This window comes from Gastrolobium bilobum, unplaced genomic scaffold (genome assembly GCF_033153095.1).
Source record: "Gastrolobium bilobum isolate Gb01-03AN ecotype WA unplaced genomic scaffold, APGP_CSIRO_Gbil_v1 utg1359, whole genome shotgun sequence".
NCBI classification, from domain to species: Eukaryota; Viridiplantae; Streptophyta; class Magnoliopsida; order Fabales; family Fabaceae; genus Gastrolobium; species Gastrolobium bilobum.
This window is the reverse complement of record NW_026897797.1, coordinates 349,867-368,647: the sequence shown is the minus strand read 5'-3', so window position 1 is coordinate 368,647 and position 18,781 is coordinate 349,867. Positions and strand designations below refer to the sequence as shown.

At 33.9% G+C, this 18,781-nt stretch overlaps 1 protein-coding gene, 1 non-coding gene and 1 pseudogene across 2 annotated transcripts; 2 read left to right on the top strand and 1 right to left on the bottom strand.

The window, feature by feature from the left end:
• Positions 1 to 2,466: 2,466 nt before the first annotated feature.
• On the bottom strand, positions 2,467 to 2,842 carry LOC133310377 (fructokinase-like; annotated as a pseudogene).
• Positions 2,843 to 12,032: 9,190 nt separating this feature from the next.
• Positions 12,033 to 16,528, top strand: LOC133310396 (protein FAR1-RELATED SEQUENCE 2-like). The gene is made up of 3 exons (XM_061511324.1): positions 12,033 to 12,158; positions 14,662 to 15,227; positions 15,951 to 16,528. Coding segments are annotated over exons 1-3 (762 nt in total). The 5' UTR covers positions 12,033 to 12,157; the 3' UTR covers positions 16,146 to 16,528.
• A 1,519-nt stretch (positions 16,529 to 18,047) lies between these two features.
• On the top strand, positions 18,048 to 18,119 carry TRNAT-UGU (transfer RNA threonine (anticodon UGU)). The gene has a single exon. It is a non-coding gene; the product is annotated as a tRNA-Thr (tRNA).
• The last annotated feature ends 662 nt before the right edge of the window (positions 18,120 to 18,781 follow it).

The window sequence follows — 18,781 nt, the reverse complement described above, 5'->3', positions numbered from 1 at the left end:
ATTCCCAATGACTCTAAAACGCATTGGGCATCATTCCTACACATATTAAGCATATTTTGAGAGCTTTTATACTATCATTTGCATATTCTTTCATATCTTTCAAAGATCAAACATATTTGAGCTCATATCTTGAAAATTCATATACCCATAGTGCTTCAAGTTGTATATCCACACTTTGAGAGTGTATATTCATTTTCAAATATTTCTATCCTTATGTTCTTGAGTTGAAAGGGTTGTGAGACCCATTGTTTGAGAGGTAGCCAAATACCTAAGTAAATTTGGAGTGAATTGTAAGGTTGCCAAGTACCCGTAAACTTGGAGATTGTAAGGTATCCAAGAACCCAAAGTCTTGGAAGATTGTAAAGGTTTGTCAAGCACCCGTGAAGCTTGATCATTAGTGAAAGAGTTGATCGAGCGGCTTCAGTCTGGACGTAGGTCACAAGTGGTGGTGACCGAACCAGGATATATTGTGTTTGCAATTCTCTAAACTCTATATTCTTTATTTATAGCACTTTAATTATTTCTTTGATATCTTGTATGTGCTAAAATAAATTCTATAATTGTGATATATTATATATTAAGAATTGTTTGAATGTATTGATTAGCTTTTCATATATCAAAGTTTGCTTGAAATGATTATTTAGAAACTAGAAGGGGGCTTTTGTGAAAATCTTGTAATACTCAATTCACCCCCCTCTTGAGTATGGAAGCCACATTCCTAAAATGACCGAGCCAGTTTTAATAACATTGGTATTGCTATACCGTATGGTATGCGCTCAGAGATAGTGTATATCAGATGTATACTAGGCTTATAGCTGAGATCCCAATCACTGCGCACAAGCAATAGGCTTATAGCCAAGGGGTGAGTGTGTGCACAGTGTGGGCAGTATGAGTAAATAGGTCAAAAATATTTACCTGAGGTCCTTAAGCTCATATTTATAAGGATTACATTCCTAGGCCTGGGCCTTTCGAGCTCCCCCATTTTCCATAGGATTCAACTTCCTTTCTGTTGGGAAGTGATCCTTATCTTGTGCCCTTTGACTGTTTAGAGATGCTCATGACTCTATCTCTTTATAGATTCATAGGTGGGTAGTTGGGATATGATATTCATATCCATAACATTTTTCAAAACTAACTCTAAAATAATTTAAACATACAGCTACAATCAAACACGACAGGATGACACAATGGCGGAGCCACGTTGTAACCTGCAGTTGCCTTGGCACTGGCTTAATTAGCCACGTTCATTTAGCTATACTTGAACGTAGCAAATTCTGTTTCAATTTTTTTTGAAAATTAGCCACATTTGGTCGTAGCCAAAGAACCGTAGCTATTTGGGCACTAGTTGAATTTTTTGACACTAGCTGACTTGCCATGCTGGCTCCGCCACTGGCATGACACATACCACGAGTATTATTCGAAAACACAAGTAAAGGGTGCAAAAAAGAGAAATATTTTTTATATTTCAAGACCATCCAATAATTTAATGCTCCATCTCACGACACTATTTTTTTTTTCCTTTTTACCTGGCTATTTTTCTTCTTTTCCAAAATAATAGTCGCCTACCACAATAAATTCTCTAAAAAAAGGGGTGACTATAAGTCAAAGTAGATGACAACAGGAAACATATAACTGCTCCCCCGAATGTCGTCCTAGCGCGTGGACAAGCATGAACGGTGAAAACACCAATAATTGCTACACGTAGCCATAGCTATCAAGGAAGCACGTGAAGCACGTCTCGTGCGAATACACCAACCCGACCCACCCACTTCTGCTATCTTCTTTCATTATCGGTGTTGTTTCTAGCAAGTAGCAAACCCATTTCGGACAAAAAAATCATCGAATTTTGAGAATTTTAATTTGAGTTTTATAATTCTTATTTTACATGAGAGTTGAAATCTCGTGTTATAGAGATAAAAAATACGTGTGAGACCCATACATTAAAAAAAATTATATGTGGGACTCATATCAGTACAAAAATTGAAGAGTGTGTAAAAAAATTCCAACTCTCATATTACACGAGAATTATAAAACCCTATAATATTATTGTCTATAGTTCTACTTTTGCGTTAATTTATTTTAAATATTTAAAATGATTCATTGCTTCTTGCGTGACTAGTTTAATTTAAAACAGGTATTAATATTTAAATTTTATAACAGAAGATCAAAAACATATTCTCACCAGTTGCTCACAGCTCCTATAGATCAACGTTTGTTAATTTTGCGTTACCAGGTTGGCGTATCCTAGATATAGGAAACGGGGTCCTACTACACTCAAGCTGACGCGGCAATATATTTTCCCTCGGGGCACACGTTTTCCTTTACGCGCGTGACATCATGTGCTCCTCACAGGCTCCCACAGGCTACACAAATCATGCAACGTGAAAACAAACACTTCATTTTCCAGGAAAAGGGAACAACGAAAAAAAAGTTGGAAATTTTCCTGAGAAAGTTGAAAGAGGGAGATTAAATGCATACAGATCGGATGAGTTCGAGGTCGAGCTCTTCGGGCTTGAGGAGCATGTCACCGAAGGCCAAAGCAGTGCGTGCGCCTTCGTCGAAGGTAATGCCGTCGGCGCAGACACCGTTCTCCTTCAAGATCCCGGCCAACATGTAACCAAACTCGTCGCCGCCGAGCTTTCCTACGAAGGCTGCTTTGTCGCCTTGCCTTGAAACAGCGATGGCTGGCCACGTTGGCGGGGGCGCCCCCGGGGGCTTTGGTGAAGCCTGGTGCCTCCGCCAGGGACACGCCGGAGACGGTGGGGACGAAGTGGATTAGCATCTCGCCGAAGATGACGATGAGGCCGTTGCCGGTGGCGGGGATGCCATTGTTCAACGCCATGGACCTTTTGAATAGAGGCAGAAGGTTAGAGACTTAGAGAGAGTAAACGGAGTCTGCTTGGGGGAGCTTATATAGAAGGAGTTGTAGACAGAGAGAGATTCATTTTATTTTTTCTTGGCGAAAAGTATTGACACAATGTCCTGTTAATTTACCTAAAGTTCGTGCATCAGAAGATTGTAGAGGTGAAAGCATAATTGTCTCGTATTATAACATTCGCGCAATCTCCCACTAGTCATTGGATATTTGGATTGGATGAGACACTCACTTTGCTACTGATGCCTTACACGGATTCTCCATTCATCCCCCAACTTCCCTTTTGAACTCACTTTTAACATTCTTTCTCCCTTTTTATCAATTGAAATTCCTTGAAACATACATTTGATCAGGGTATCCAAAATAACTAAAAAATTACGTCGAACCATGAACCGAACCAAACTGCCTTATAAAATAATCGATTTTTAAAAACCAGTGCATGAACCGAACCGGTTCATGGACCGAACCGGTTTTTAGAACCGGTTTAATAACCGAACATGTTTTTAGATACATAATGTTTTTAGATACATAATGTTTTAATAACAAACCGTTTCTTAACCGAACCGAACCATTTTCAAACTGAACCAAATTAATTTTTATAACTTTATTTTTAAAAAAAAAAATTTCAAAAGAGGGTCGACCCGAACCGGTTCTGAAACACTTCCAAACCGAACCGAACCACTTCTGAACCGAACCAGTTTTGAACCGAACCGAACCACTTTCGAACGAACCATTTAAACCAATTTGGTTCGATTTTTCAAAAAATCCGATTCAGTTCGACCCATGCACATCCTTACATTTAATTGTGTTATACACACTATATATATATATATATATAAAAGAAATATTACACAGTATATATATATATATATATGGATAATATTTCTTTTATGTTGCTTAAGAAAATTATTTTCTCCTATCCAAACAATAATTAGGAGAGTAAAAAAAGTTGGAGGTGAGAGAAAAATTTTCTTATAGAATCCATTTGAAAAATATAAGTGTAAGAGATAATATTTTTCTTATGCAACATAAGAAAAGTATTACACACACCATATATGTATATATATATATATATATATATATATATATATATATATATATATATTCAATCTTAGAGGATCGACATGTCCAACATAAGTTTGATATTTGTATCTTGGATCGATACGCTTGCGGGAGTCTATGAAAGAGATATCGCAAAGGGTAACGAATCATTGTACACAATAATAATACTGGCATATAGCCGAAGACGTGGGGTGTTTGCACAGTAATAGGCAAGAGAGTAGAGAATTCAGTATATGTCCCTATGAGGCTTCACCATTTATTTATAGAAGAGGTTACCTGTAGGAGTAGAGTTCTGATAGAATTATGTTTGTTGAGAGATATGATAAGTAGTTTATCCTTTATCCTTTGATGACATGATGATGAGGTTATCCTTATCTTTTTAGTCTATCACTTGTTGTTAAGATATGGGACCATGGAATGAGTTCAAAATAGTTGCCCCCTAGTCTGGCAGTCTGTTCGTTTAGGCTATCAGGCTGTAATATTTTTCTTGCACCTCGACCATGTCTAGGTCTCATATGCTGAGTTACTTGCAGTTCTGTGTTTATCCTGTTTCAACTTTTTTGGTCGATATATGGATCTGGAGTAGTTGGTCTTTTTGTATACCGCCTTGCAGTGGCGGACCTAGGAAGTTGTGTTTATGTCTGCACACTTAGTGGTTGCCCCCGAAATTTTTTTTTTGGTAAAGAAAGTTTAAATCAACCTTTATATACAAGGTTATGAACCCGCTTAGAATCTATCCTAATTCTGCCAATTTTTTAACCCCACACCGACAAATGCTTCCTGCGTCGAGCCACTACTCCAACCTCCATATCAAATAGATAACAATACAAGCAAAAACAAGCATGTGTTGATACACTATACTCTTACCAAGAACCAAATTCTTCATACCACTTAGGATTGAATCTCCGCATTTTTCCATACATTTCCACTTTAGGGAATGGTTTAAGAATTGGTTGAGATGGCCCCTTGAGCAAATAAGCTCTCCGAATATCCTCTCTCTCTATAGGATTTGATGTCATTGAATAAATTGAAGGTCTTTTTCCCGGATCCGCTTCAAGATTTTCTATATTAACATTTTGTCTCTGAGGTTGATAGGATTCTTGGACAATTGGAGCTGAAATACAATTTGGAACTTGTGCACTTTGAGATTAGGGTTCTGTATTTGTGGGTTTTAGCTGTTTGAAATAAGATTGCATCCCTGACAAATAATAATTTATACTTAAATCAATTATATTCATTATGTTATAACAAATAAATAAATATAGAAAGTTACCTTTCATTGAGACTTGTTGAATTACTACGAACCCACAATTGTTTGTGCTCTCAAATCTCAATGTTCAACATCATGATCCAATTTATCCTATATTACAGTGAAACATAAATCAATTACAAAATCAACATAGAACTGGTACTCAAATTCTTAAAAATAGACTAGCAGAATGGAAACTAATTTTTAAAAATAATATAATAATTATGATCTCATCGTTTATCCAAGTAAAGTAGACCAGCAGAATAGAAACTAATTTTTAAATGAGGAATATTCCTTTGGCTTGTTATGTAAACCAATTTATAGGGCTTGTTTATCCAATTTATCCTATATTAAAGTAAACCATCATGAGTTCAACCAATCACAACTAAAGCTTGTTATGTTTTTTTTTTCTCAAATGAAAAAAATAATGATGAACTTGGTCTACGAGAGAAAATATATAGGGCTGGAAAAAAAAATCACTCCATTTTTTTTTCAAACCAATCACTCCATTTTTTCTCAAATGAGGCATAAGAAATTATCAATATTGTTTTGACTTGAGAATCATAGTAAATATAGGGCTTTGGTCTACCAAAAAAAAAACATATATATTCTTGTGAGTGGTGTAAAATTCACTTTCTTGAAATCTGATTTCCATTCCAAAAAAATAAAAAAAAATAAAAAATGAAATTCATGTCCGCACCTGCGGACAGCGGCAACCAAGTAAGTCCGCCTCTGCCGCCTTGTCCATGCTTATGTGCTGGCCTATTTGGACTGACTCGGGTGTTTGCCTTGCCTTTCACTCTCCTTTAGTATTCTTGTGATTTTTTCGACTTTCCTAAACTCATCCAGGTTCTTGAATCGACTTGTTGAGGTTGTCCAGGATGATGGCTTTTGGCCTTCCCATATCTCTTTCAGTCGGTTACACCTTTACACGTTTCTAACCCTGATTGGTGGGACATGCAATGCAAGGATGTGTGCCACCTTTTAGCTTTGTGTGCAACGATGACACTGTGAAATGTCTGCATGAGGGATTTTGAGTGAGTAATTGTGTGTAAGATGCCAACTTACTTGGTAACTTTCAACTTTTTTTTTCATTTTTGTGTTGTAAATACATTGTGGAGTTTGTTCCTGGCTTTTAGGGTGTGTTTGGTAGAGGATAATTTTTTTTTATCAGGCAAATATAATAACCGGGGAAATGGTAAGAAAGTCAGTTTGATGGGAAAGTTTAAAAAAAGATTTTGGTTGACTGAAATATTACCAGGAAAATTTATTTAAATTTGCAAAATCTATGTTCGGGAGAAACTTCGCACTTGTTTTTTCACTTCCTCAGTTATCTCAAAATACCACATCTCAAGTGGTATTTTGTAACAGTGAATTTCATCCAAAAATCAATACAAAAGTCATTTCCCCATCTATTCTATTTGTCTAGTATTTTTTTCAAAAACCTGAACCAAACGTGGTATTTTTCAATATCCATTTACACTTTCCCATCAATCCCAAAATAAAATTTCTACCAAACACTACCTTATCTCCATTTCAATTTCAACTTTTATTATGCTTTTATGATGCATCTTATTGTTCTTTTTGTTCAAATTGCTTTAACTCAGCTTGTGTTGCCGATGCCTTCAATTTTTTGAGGGCCATTTTACACCCCTTTTTCGGTAGTTATGTGAGCCTGACTTGAGTTACCGCGAACTTAAATCTTCAAAGGTGGTTTTCGGGCTTCTTTTAAGATATTGATTTGGCCCAGCTTATATTGCTGAGGCCTTGAGTATTTCAAGTTAGACTTTGGGCTCGTTTGATGGACAAGATAGGATAAGGGTAAGATATGATATAGGGATGATAAAGATAGGATATGATATGAGGCTGACAAGCCTATATCATGTCCTGTGTTTGATGAGCACCTAATTAGCAATCTGATAAGATTATGTAGAAAGAGAAAGGAAAAACAAAAAACAAAATATAATACAATAAATATAAATATATTGGGTAATGTGTGGATATAATACAATCAATTATGAGATTTCATTTTGGGAGTTGGATGTCAGGATATCTACATACAACAACCAAAAGGGTTTATAGCAAATGAGTAGGAACACACGGTATGCAAGTTGTGAAAGTCTATTTCATAGACTTAAGCAAGCATCCAGGTCTTGAAACATCAGTTTTGATCAGGTTATCAAAATTTTGATTTTGAGAGAACCTTGATGAATGATGTGTATTTGTATGTAAAGGATACAACGTTAGACAATAGTTTTTCTGGTACTTTATGTAGATGATATGCTCCTTATTGGAAACAATGTTGAGGTAATATCAAGCATAAAGAGTTGGCTAAGTTAGTGTTTTGGTATGAAAGTAGTGGGGAAGCCAATTATATTCTTGAGATAAAACTCTTATGAGGCCGGAAGAATAAGTTGTTGGCATCACCTCAGGCTACTTACATTGACAAAACTCTTGCCAAAATTCAACATGAGAATTCTAAGAGAAGAATTATAATTCTCAGATGTGGAATTCATCTTCCTAAGGAGTCACCAAAGACTTCTAAGAAGGAAGAATGCATGAGCAAGATATCTTATGCTTTGGCAAAGGTAGACTCATGCATATCATGTTGGGCGTTAAACCAGACATCTGTCACGCAGTGGGAGTAGTGAGATAGTACCATTTTGAACCTAGAGGAATACTAGATTATTGTTAAGCATGTACTCAAGTATCTTTGGAGAACGAGAGATTATATGCTGGTATATTTTAGTGGGAGTCTTGAAAAGCTGAGTTTTCAAAAATTCAGTTATTTCAAATGGATATTGACGCAAGAAAATCAACCTCGAGTTATGAGTTTTTCACTAAACTCATATAACATTAGAGGTGGATCTTGTAGACCCAGTTACTAAGAGTTTGCCTGAACTTGTGTTCGAGAGGCATGTTACTTCTTTGGGTCTTAGGAGGATCCCAGACTTGCATTAAGCAAGTGGGAGTTATTGGTTTGATTGTGCTCTTGGAATAAGACGATGAAACAATAAAATAATTTTCTGAATTTCATAAATAAGGTTTTATTTATTTATTTTGCACACTATTTACAAACATAAAGGTCCAGATCAAATTGTGGAGTATATGATCATATGGATACGTTCATGGAGGACATGATCATAGGATCTCACAATTGATGAATGGAGTCACAGCCGTTAAATAAAGTTAGGCACTTTATTCAGGCTGCAATATTTTATGAAATGATTTTGTCTGAATCATTGTAAAATATTGGTGTGAATTAACATTCACATTGAAAGGATCAAGGAGAGATTTGATTAAGGTTGTTTTTCTGTCATAAGGTATCAAATCTCCAGTTAACTATAGTTATGTGATTGCTCTTAATCCTGAGTTTATTATAAATAGGTAATCAAATAGTTTTCATTCTTTGATTTACCAACGGGTGAGGTTCGATCTATTGACGGCCAATAACTCGGTATTTTGGGAGTGAGATTATTTGATTATCGGTATTTATGAGATAAACAACATGGAATTTGTAGGATATGTCCCCTTGATATGTTTCAGTACTTGGATATTAAAGACACTGGCCAGTGCATGTAATCCATCAGAGAAACTATCATAGTCAAGGGAATAAATAATTGATTGAGTTACAGAAAACTTGTCAATCAATTATTGACATTCTACAAAGGGGCGATGCATATTCATGTTATAAGTGTTGTTAATCTTGGAGTTCAAGTTCGGGCTTTTAGTGGAGTAGCACCGAATTAGATAATCATTCGTTGATTATCAGGACAGGAGCCTTGATTAATAACAGATGGTAGTTCCCCAAGCTAGCTTGAGACAAGGGTTGGGGTATTTTTCGGATAGATGATGACTTATGGGTTACATGATCTTGGGTTTTACGACTCAAGTTTGTATCCAAAAGAGCAAGTGGGAGATTGTTGGGTTTGCTCTTTTACTAAAGCCCAAATGGGTTATTAGTATGAGAAGAGCCCAAGGAACCTAGAGCCCAATGAGCTAGGGTTTCTTGGAACCCATATAAATAGTACCTCTTAAGTCATCAGCCTCCTGGGTCTTTTTTGTGAGAAAGAGGCAAGCTCAGAATCTAATCAGTGCCCGCACACTTCCCCTTCCTCCTCGAGAGATAGTTTGGAAGATCTGCCACATTCCAGCTTCAAGGAGGTTGTTCGTGCTGCGGCGCTGAGGTGAGCTGTTCGTGAAGAGGAATCCTACAAGGGAAGATTCTACACGAGACCTGCGCACCGAGAGATAATTGTGAAACAAGGATGATTCGGTAAGCATACCAATGTACTAGGTCCTAAACCGCTTCCGCATAAATCTAAGATTTCCTACACACACTGCCTAAAGGGCTCTTGTGTGAGGGGATGTGTTAGAGAATACTATAAATCATTAAAAAAGCCCTTACTCAAAACCTTAAGGGATCATGAGGTGTAAGGGAGTGTGTTAGAGAATAATATAAATCATTAAAAAGGCCCTTACTCAAAACCTTAAGGGACCATAAGGTGCACAAAAAGTAAACCAAAAATGGAGCCTGTGCAATATTCACACTTCAAGTTCTTTATAAATTATTAAAAAAGCCCTAATTCAAAACCTTAAAGTTTTGGGTTGAAGTGGTTATAAGGGATTTGGTTTATGTTGATTCCTTGTTGTGGTCTTTAATATTCTTTCTCGGAAATAACAATGAATCAATGAAGCGCCTTATTGTCTCAAGTGTAAAAAAACTTTCTTCAAATGGTGCCATTGTGTGTAGATTCAAATTAAGAAAAAGGAAAATTTATGCAGTGCTACTACCGAAGACTTTTTTTTTTGTAAATTACTACCGAAGACTTAATTCGTTACTTATTAAAATTAGAAAAAATATATATTTATTTAATTATATTCATTCCACACGTTTATTTTTAATTAATGTCACACTAATTTGACCTATTTCTACTTTTAATGAAGGAATATGTACCACAGACAGACTACTGAAAATTTACTTGAAGAAAAGGGTGTGGTGTGGTGTGGTGTGGTGTATGCGTTAATTAGCTCATTTATTCCATCGACCACAAGTCTCTAATCGTCAAACGAAATTTTACAATTTTCTATTTATACTTCTTATTAATCATGAAATTATATTCTTCAAATATCATTAATTAAATATATAAAATAAATAAATATATGTTTTTGGTAATCTTGCTAACAATTGTCTTTAATCCACTTGCTAATATTCAAAAATATAAAATATTGAATACAATTAATTTTTCAATTATGAATATATTAAATGTTGTACTTTTCTTTGATTTTTTATTCCTTAACAAGTGTCTTATGATACTTATTGATAGACACGATAAAATTTTAAATGTTATACTTTTCATTAAATACTTCTCAATGTATTAAATGTTATACCTTTTATTAAATATTTACTTTTTTATACCTTAACAACTGTCTCAGGACAATTGTTAATCGACACAATAAAATAGAATCCACCAATATTTTTTAATTTAAAAGCATATTAAAATAATCTAAAAACAGACACAATTAAAAATAGTTACCTCACTGAGTTATTATTTTTTTAGTACACCACTGAATAAAAAATTAAATGATAGGCAATTGGCCAAGAGTACGAGTAAAACAAATATTGTAATTGGACCTCAAATTTTAATGTCATAATTATTTGAGTATTTTAATTTTCTATATTAAATAATTAATTGAGAAATTCAAATTTGAAAAATTGTTTAGATAATATTTATTAATCAAAAAAGAAAATTTAAATCATATATATACGATGTATTTTGTTCATATTATAAATGATTTTTTATTTCTTCAATTTTTTTTGTCTTTTTAATATTTCAACTAATAAAACTTTTTAATAAAGTTAAGTTTTTTTGTTGATAACGATAAAAGTTTAATCTCAATTAATTAATGATAGAAAGTTTACCCTTCTTTTTTTTTGGTAGCAAAAGTTTACCCTTCTAATTACCCTTCTCGTGTCCTTCTAAAATATTTTTATGTTACTTTCTTTAAATAAGGGAATATAAATCTGTTTTGGTAATTCATATTTAATTTTTGGGAAAAATGTTTGTCCTCATACAGGACATAACTTTGTGTCGTTTTAGATATTGATTTCCATCAATTAACAGTTAGGATTTACTGAATTTTATTGTGCATTATTAATTAGTTAATAAGTTTGACCCAATAAATTCTAATTGTTGATTGACGAAAATCTACAATTAAAATCTAAAATGACATTTAAAAGAACAAATATTGTTTCCTTATTTTTTAGCACAAAAAGAGAATAAAGTTAGAAATATTTTTTTCTCTCAAGTCATCCTATAATTTGGTGAATCTCTTGTATATTTTTTAACTGATTACAGTGGTTATCCACTAGTCTCATTCAGTTTTCATATACTGATTTAATTCTTTAAGGAGTGTTTGGTACAAGAATTTTTTTTTTATCTGAGAATCTCAATTTTCAGAAATATGATGAAAATATTCAGTTTACAGTAATATTTAAAAATTAAAAATTTAAAAAAATTTAATTTCTCGAAAATCATAAAAAAAACCTTCTACCAAACCACTCATTAAGCTATCTTATTACATGATGAACTCCGTAATTGTTAGAATGAGTGAGAGTGAGAGTGAGAGAGAGAGAGAGAGAGAGCGCAAAACCATAGGTCAAGGACTCAAGGGGGACAACAAATTTGGCATGGTGGGTTGGGCCGGGCGGGTCCGGGCTCCAATGACGCAAGCCCATGTTCACTTCATAAACAAAAAAGTTGACTTTTTAACAAAAGAGAATATCCAATGAGGTCTTGATTTGTAAGGCACACACGAGGCTCCATATGCCTTTCCTCACCTGAATCTCCCTCCTCTGTTCTGAATCTGCTGTTCTCTCTCTCTCTCTCTGTGTCTCTGTTCTGCACGGAAATAAAAATAATTTGCACACCCTTTCTACGACAATCGAATTTGCGTCAGCCTCAATTCTCAGTAAGTCTTTGTTTTTCCTCTTTCACCACTTTTTTTTTTTTTCCTTTCGAAACTCAATCGAACAATTCAATTCCGATTTAGTTTTAGGGTTTTCCTTTTCCCTGTTTGTTATATGACTGCATAACTTGCAGAATTTGGCGTTCAATTGAAGCGATTAACTGCTTTTATTATTATTATAATTATTATTATTATTTCTTCAATGAATTTCAAAGGGTATGAGCCAAGTAACTAAAAACTGTCTTTTTTTTTTCTTTTTCCTGATGTTATCATAATACATGTTATGTCTCTCTTTTTCCCATTTAGTTGGTGGTTTTGACGTTAGCTACATCATTTTTGGATTTCATTTAACTTGTGTTTCATAATTTTGCTGAAGATGAGGAAATTCCTTTTAATTATATGTTTCATTGTGAAACGTTCATTCTCAGTTTATGGAGCCTGACTTTTGGAGTCATTTATATAATTTGCTTGGCTGAGAATACATTACACACCTCTTGGATGCACGATATATTTTTTTTGCAAAGCTTCACTCTGATATGATGAGCTGTTAAAAATGCTAGTCATCCTGAAGTTTTTTGACAGAATTTTTGACATAATGACTGGGCTTGAATGTTAACTCTTGTATGAGTGAGTGGTCACCCAAGAGTAGGGTATTTCCTAGACAAGCAAACTTAGAACATGTGGAAAAGGTTCAAAAACCCCTCTATTGTATAATGCTCTTTTATCACTTACCCCCATAATCTTTTTTTTCTTATCACTTAACTCCCCTATTATTTTTTCCATCTAAGTCCATATTTAACACTGTTAATAATTGTACTAACCTGCCCATTTTACCCAACAATTCCATCAGCCCAGTTGCTTCTGCTTTTAAGGAGAAGAGAAACTAAAAATAAGACATGTCAAACAGGCAATCAGAGTGCTCTTCAAAGGAAATGTCAATAATTAATTATGCAAAAGTCTGAATAACATTATACACTTGAAAGGTATTTGTAATCCAAAGATAATAAAATTCTAATCAAATATAAAATCCTAGATTAATCGCAATTAAATTTAAAATCTCTAAGTTAATGAAAGATCTCTGAAATTAGAGGGAACTCTAAAATTCTAATAATAACGTAATAATCCCTAAATAACACAATAATACCTCAATATGCTTCTCTATTCTACATAGGATAATAATCACTCTCAAATCCAGCCAAATTGTGGCAATTTTTTCTGACTGAGTAGCATTATTCATATTTGATTCACAATAAGCTATGGAAAAGTGTAAAATAAACAGAATAATATTTGGGGTGCTTCTTTTAGTAAAAAATGATATTTGTTGTTATATTTTTTTAGTTTTTGCCCCATTTTCTCCATTGTTTGAGCTGAGAGAAATCGTGACGAACTTATTTGTAAGACCTTACAATTCAAAACAACTGCAACATCCTAGCTTTATCCCACATGATAATGTTGGCTACATAAATCATTTGGGAACAGTGACCATTTTGTCACGTTTGGACAAAAAAATTACCAGACTGCCACGCCAACAGTAAATTTTGCCAAAATGCCACGCGGCATAATTTGCTGCACAGTGTAGCGAATTATGCATACAAGTAATTCGCTACACAGTGTAGCAAAATATGCCACATCAGAACCAAAAATGCCACATGTCAAATTTTGAGAAATTCGCTACCCTATGTATCAAAATTTGACATGTGGCATTTTTGGTTCTGTGCATTCTGACGTGGCATATTTCGCTACACTGTGTAGCGAATTACTTGCATACATAATTCGCTACACTGTGTAGCAAATTATGTCGCGTGGCATTTTGGCAAAATTTATTGTTGGCGTGGCAGTCTGGTAATTTTTTTGTCCAAGCGTGACACTTTAATCACTGTCCCAATCATTTGATGCCAATAGGCTCTATCAAAAACCAAATTTCTGATAAATAAAAAAACTATTTTCAAAATTTCTCATCTTTTTTTGTTCTTTTCCATTTCGGGCTTTGTTATTCAATGGAAGTATATTTTTTTTTTATATTAAAAAAAGGAAAATTTGTTTGGAATTGACTGATGTTTGCCATACTATGGAATGTTTGTTTGTATAGTAAAGACGGAAATCCTTCCTTCACATTGACTTTGGCAAAAGTCTTTTTGGATTCAGCGTGGTAACTTGTTATCCATTTTAACTATTGTAGAGGAGTGTATTGACAAATATTCAGTGTCATTTTAAAGGTCTCCTGTATAAGTGGCTTTGACTTGTATGGTTTTCTTCTGATTCTTTGTAATATTAATAGTAAATCATTTTGTGCTCGTTTTACTACCCTCTGCTGGTAAGCTCTCTTCTTAAAATAAAAAATGAAACGGGAATATTTTGGAATTGGGACAATATAGTTCTTCTGCTGTTTTTTTCATAATTTTTATATTTTCTCTTCAATGAAAGAGTATTTCATCAATTTTATACACTGTTCTGTAGAATATCACCTGGCACTGAAAATCTTATAGCAGATTTTTTGTTGCTGCAGTGGAGTTTGGGATTGATGGCTCCATTAATAGTGAAACAGTGAGAAATGCTATGATGGGTGAGGTTAGTAGCAGCATAGCTGATGAAAACAAACCGGGCTGCAGTTCTTTGGATCCAACTTATAAACAAGATCAAGATGATAATATAACACAAGATTTTTCTGTAGGGGACACAATCCCATTAGCAATACCTGCAGTATCGGTTGTGTCAGCTGATGAGCCATATGTGGGTCAGGAGTTTGAATCAGAAGCCGCAGCACATGCATTTTATAATGCATATGCTACACGTGTTGGATTCATCATACGTGTAAGCAAGCTCTCACGATCAAGGCGTGATGGATCTGCTATTGGACGGGCTCTTGTTTGCAACAGAGAGGGTTATAGAATGCCTGACAAGCGTGAAAAGATTGTAAGGCAAAGGGCAGAGACAAGGGTTGGTTGCAGGGCAATGATTTTGGTGAGGAAAATAAGTTCTGGTAAATGGGTTGTTACAAAGTTTGTAAAGGAGCACACTCATCCTCTGACACCAGGAAAAGGTCGAAGGGATTGCATTTATGAGCAATATCCGGTCAGTTCATGTTCTTTCATTCCTGAAAGATGGTATACATGATTATTTTTATTCTGTTAATTGTTACTATACGGTTGATAGATTAAATTGTTACTCACCAGTCACCACAGCACTATTAACTGTCTATAAGGTCCTTCACAAGAGTTTAAATTCAGCACGTAATAGAGTTCCCCCCTTATGCCTCTAGACAAATTACCCAACATTGCTTTTTTGTAAAAATTCCCAAATATAATACTCATCCTTCCAAAAGTAATTCATGTTCTCTGAGTTAACTGTAGCACCAGAAAAGCTTAGATGGGTGTAGATTTCTTATTTTTTACAAATACAATCATTGAGCTACTTTGAAAGATTCTTTTTGCAGTAGATTAACATTAGAATTTAAAGGACCTCATCACTGAATTTTATTAAGATGCTCATCAATCATATTTTTAATAATAATAATAATAAGTTAAACTTGTTTAAAAAAAAAAGCAAGAAGAGAAACTAATCAATACTTTCAATGTCTTATTTCTATGCATATTGATTGCAATTTTGATTGATGTTCGAATTTGTGTATCAATATATCCAGAAAATGTTTTGACAACACCCTGTTTGTGCGGGTGTATATGCATGTGTTTGTTTTTATGAGACCTTGTATGTGACGTTGAGCGATTGTAGATCATTTCTTCGGATCCCGTTCAGTTTCCCCCCCTTCTTACCTATTTGTGTTTATGCAATTTCCAGAACGAACATGATAAAATTCGAGAACTATCTCAGCAGCTGGCTATAGAGAAAAAGCGATCCGCAACCTATAAAAGGCATCTTGAATTGATATTTGAGCACATCGAGGAGCATAATGATAGTCTTTCAAAGAAAATACAGCACATAGTTGACAGTGTGAAGGAGATGGAAACCAAAGAAAAACAGAGTCATAGATAGTTTCAACTCTCAGTTATTTAGTCTTTTTATTCTTTTTAACTGGATGAAACACAGAATCAATTATCAGGTTCAAAAGAGCTGCTAGGCAAATCGTGAAATAATATAATATAATTGCTGACCTAGGTATCTGTTTCGTTCCAGATTTAGGTGTCAGGTGAGTTATGTAGTTCAGTTTGCTATGTTCAATGTAATTCAATAATTCATTGGATTAATTATATGCTCTGATACTTTAGTTGGTAGTAGAAACTAGTTCAGACAATGTACAGGTCCTTTGAGTCCATTCTTGTAAAGTTATGCTAACAATGTGACCACTCATAACAGGCATTTAAATGCCTTGGCAGAATTAAATTATTCCATTGTAGATTTTGTAAATTTTGATCCATGGCTGTCTTCTTTGTATAGAATTCAAATAATGATGAATCTATTTTTTATAGTATGAGACTGTTTTGAGAATGCTCTGACCAGATGTTCTTTTCTTTTCTTTTCTTTCAATAGCCGTTCCACTTCCACCAATGGATTTACTTTTATTGGCTGCTTTTCATTTTTATATGATAGTACTGCTTTACTGTAATTAGGGGTGTTTATGAGTTAGACTTAGACATGATAATCTGACTATGCCAACTTTTCTGATTCCAGACCCAACCCTGTTATGGCTCAACTAATTTCTATGATGGGACTTGGCTGATCTGCTATTTTAACAAAACGTATAAATTTAGACAATTTTTTTTTATTATCATTCCAAACCGGTTTAATTCGATTCGTGCAATATCGGATCCATATTAGGGGTGTCTCTCTAAATAAATTTAGACACTATGTATAACTGAGTTATAAATATGAAACTAAAACTGTGGGATGTTTTAAATATATATTTCAAAACAAATAATCTCAAAATATTATCATATTATGCAAAACTTTATTAAGCCAATAAAAGTCCTATATTATTTCTAACTAATTGTTAAAAAGAAAGTTGTAAAATATTGGCCCGAGTTGTATATCCAATTGGTTCGATTTGAATTATCTGGAGAATATCTTATATATATTTTATCCAAAAATAAATGGACAATCAAACCTATTTTTCAATTCAATAGAAGTCGAAATTAAATGGATGGGGAGATGAAAGATTTCCCTTTTTTAGGGTACTTCGAAGAACAAATCCAGAAAAGATGGGGTGAGACCTTTAGCTCAGAGTATTAGAGCATGTGACTACGAACCATGGTGTCAGGGATTCGAATCCCTCCTCACCCACCAGACCAAGTAATTGTAGAATTTGTAGAGTATGGTGATTGGTTAGTCCAAGCCAGCCAAAGGGGAATATGGACTCTGTTCTAAGCCTTGCAAAGTCGCAAGTCAACAGTATTGTTTTGGGTTTTTCTGCTTACTATAGCTCATCCCTCCAACATGGTACGGGAAAAAGTAAAGTAGATATAAATTTAAGAGAAATATTACTCACCTTTTACATGAGATATCATTTCTTATTTTCTCTCACTTCGATTTTCGTATCCCACTTTTTTTTTTTTCCTTTTATCTTGTAATGGTGGGACCCATCTATTTTCTCTCTACAAATCTACAACATAAGATAACTATCTTATGTTAAATGAGACTAATAAAACCCTAAATTTAATGCATGAGAAAAAGTGGACCAGATGGGGGGAAGAACTATAGTCCATAGATTTAGTGAAAAATGTTTACCATAACAGCATTGTTTATTAAAGGTTGACCACAATAAGGACACGTTAATTTCTTGTGTTTTGTAGGGCATAAAATAATGCTTTCAATTTCTGAAAGCATGAAAATAGAGATTGGTCCAACTTAATCGCTGCCAAAGTGCAAATTAATGCAAGCTCGCATTATTTATTAATATTATCATACATTATAAAGTAACAGTTAAAGCAAAGCAAAGCAGCCCCTATAGCTCAGTGGTAGAGCGTCAGTCTTGTAAACTGAAGGTCCGTAGTTCGATCCTGCGTGGGGGCAGATCTTTCGCATTTTAATTTATATTTTTTTTGGACATGACGGCCCTATTAGTTATCTGAGTTTGACCATCACACTTCTTGCTAATCACAAAAATCCTGAATATATGAAATTATGAATTGACTTTTGATTGTTAAGGTCAAAACTTTTAAATTTATGCGTTATAATGACGAAATCAGTTATTTGTTGTTCTCGATTGTTGTAGAAACAGGTACAGATTGTCTGTTTATTCGTGTTTTGTTTTGTTTTTTTTGTTTTTTGTTTAAATTATTTTATAGAATAATTATGACACATATGTTTTTTTGTGTTTTTTTTTTATTTTGAAAGTTAAAAGTCAAATTACAAAATAAAAATAATTCAGACATATTCTTTAAATTTGATTCTAAAAATAAAAGCAAAAACTATAATTTAAAAAAAAATTGTAATACAAGTCTTGTCAAATGAAATTTTTTAGTTCTAAAAATCAAAAAATTATTTTTAAAAACAATATTAAAAAGAGTCATCCTCCAGTTTTGTGTCTATTGTCGGCAACATTGCAAGCATTCTTTCCTATGTTATTTAAATTGGATTTGGTTCATCATTAATTTATTATATGAAATAAATTCATCTAATTAAAAATTCCAAAAATTTGATTTGTCACTATTGCTAATTAAAATAAAATTTCA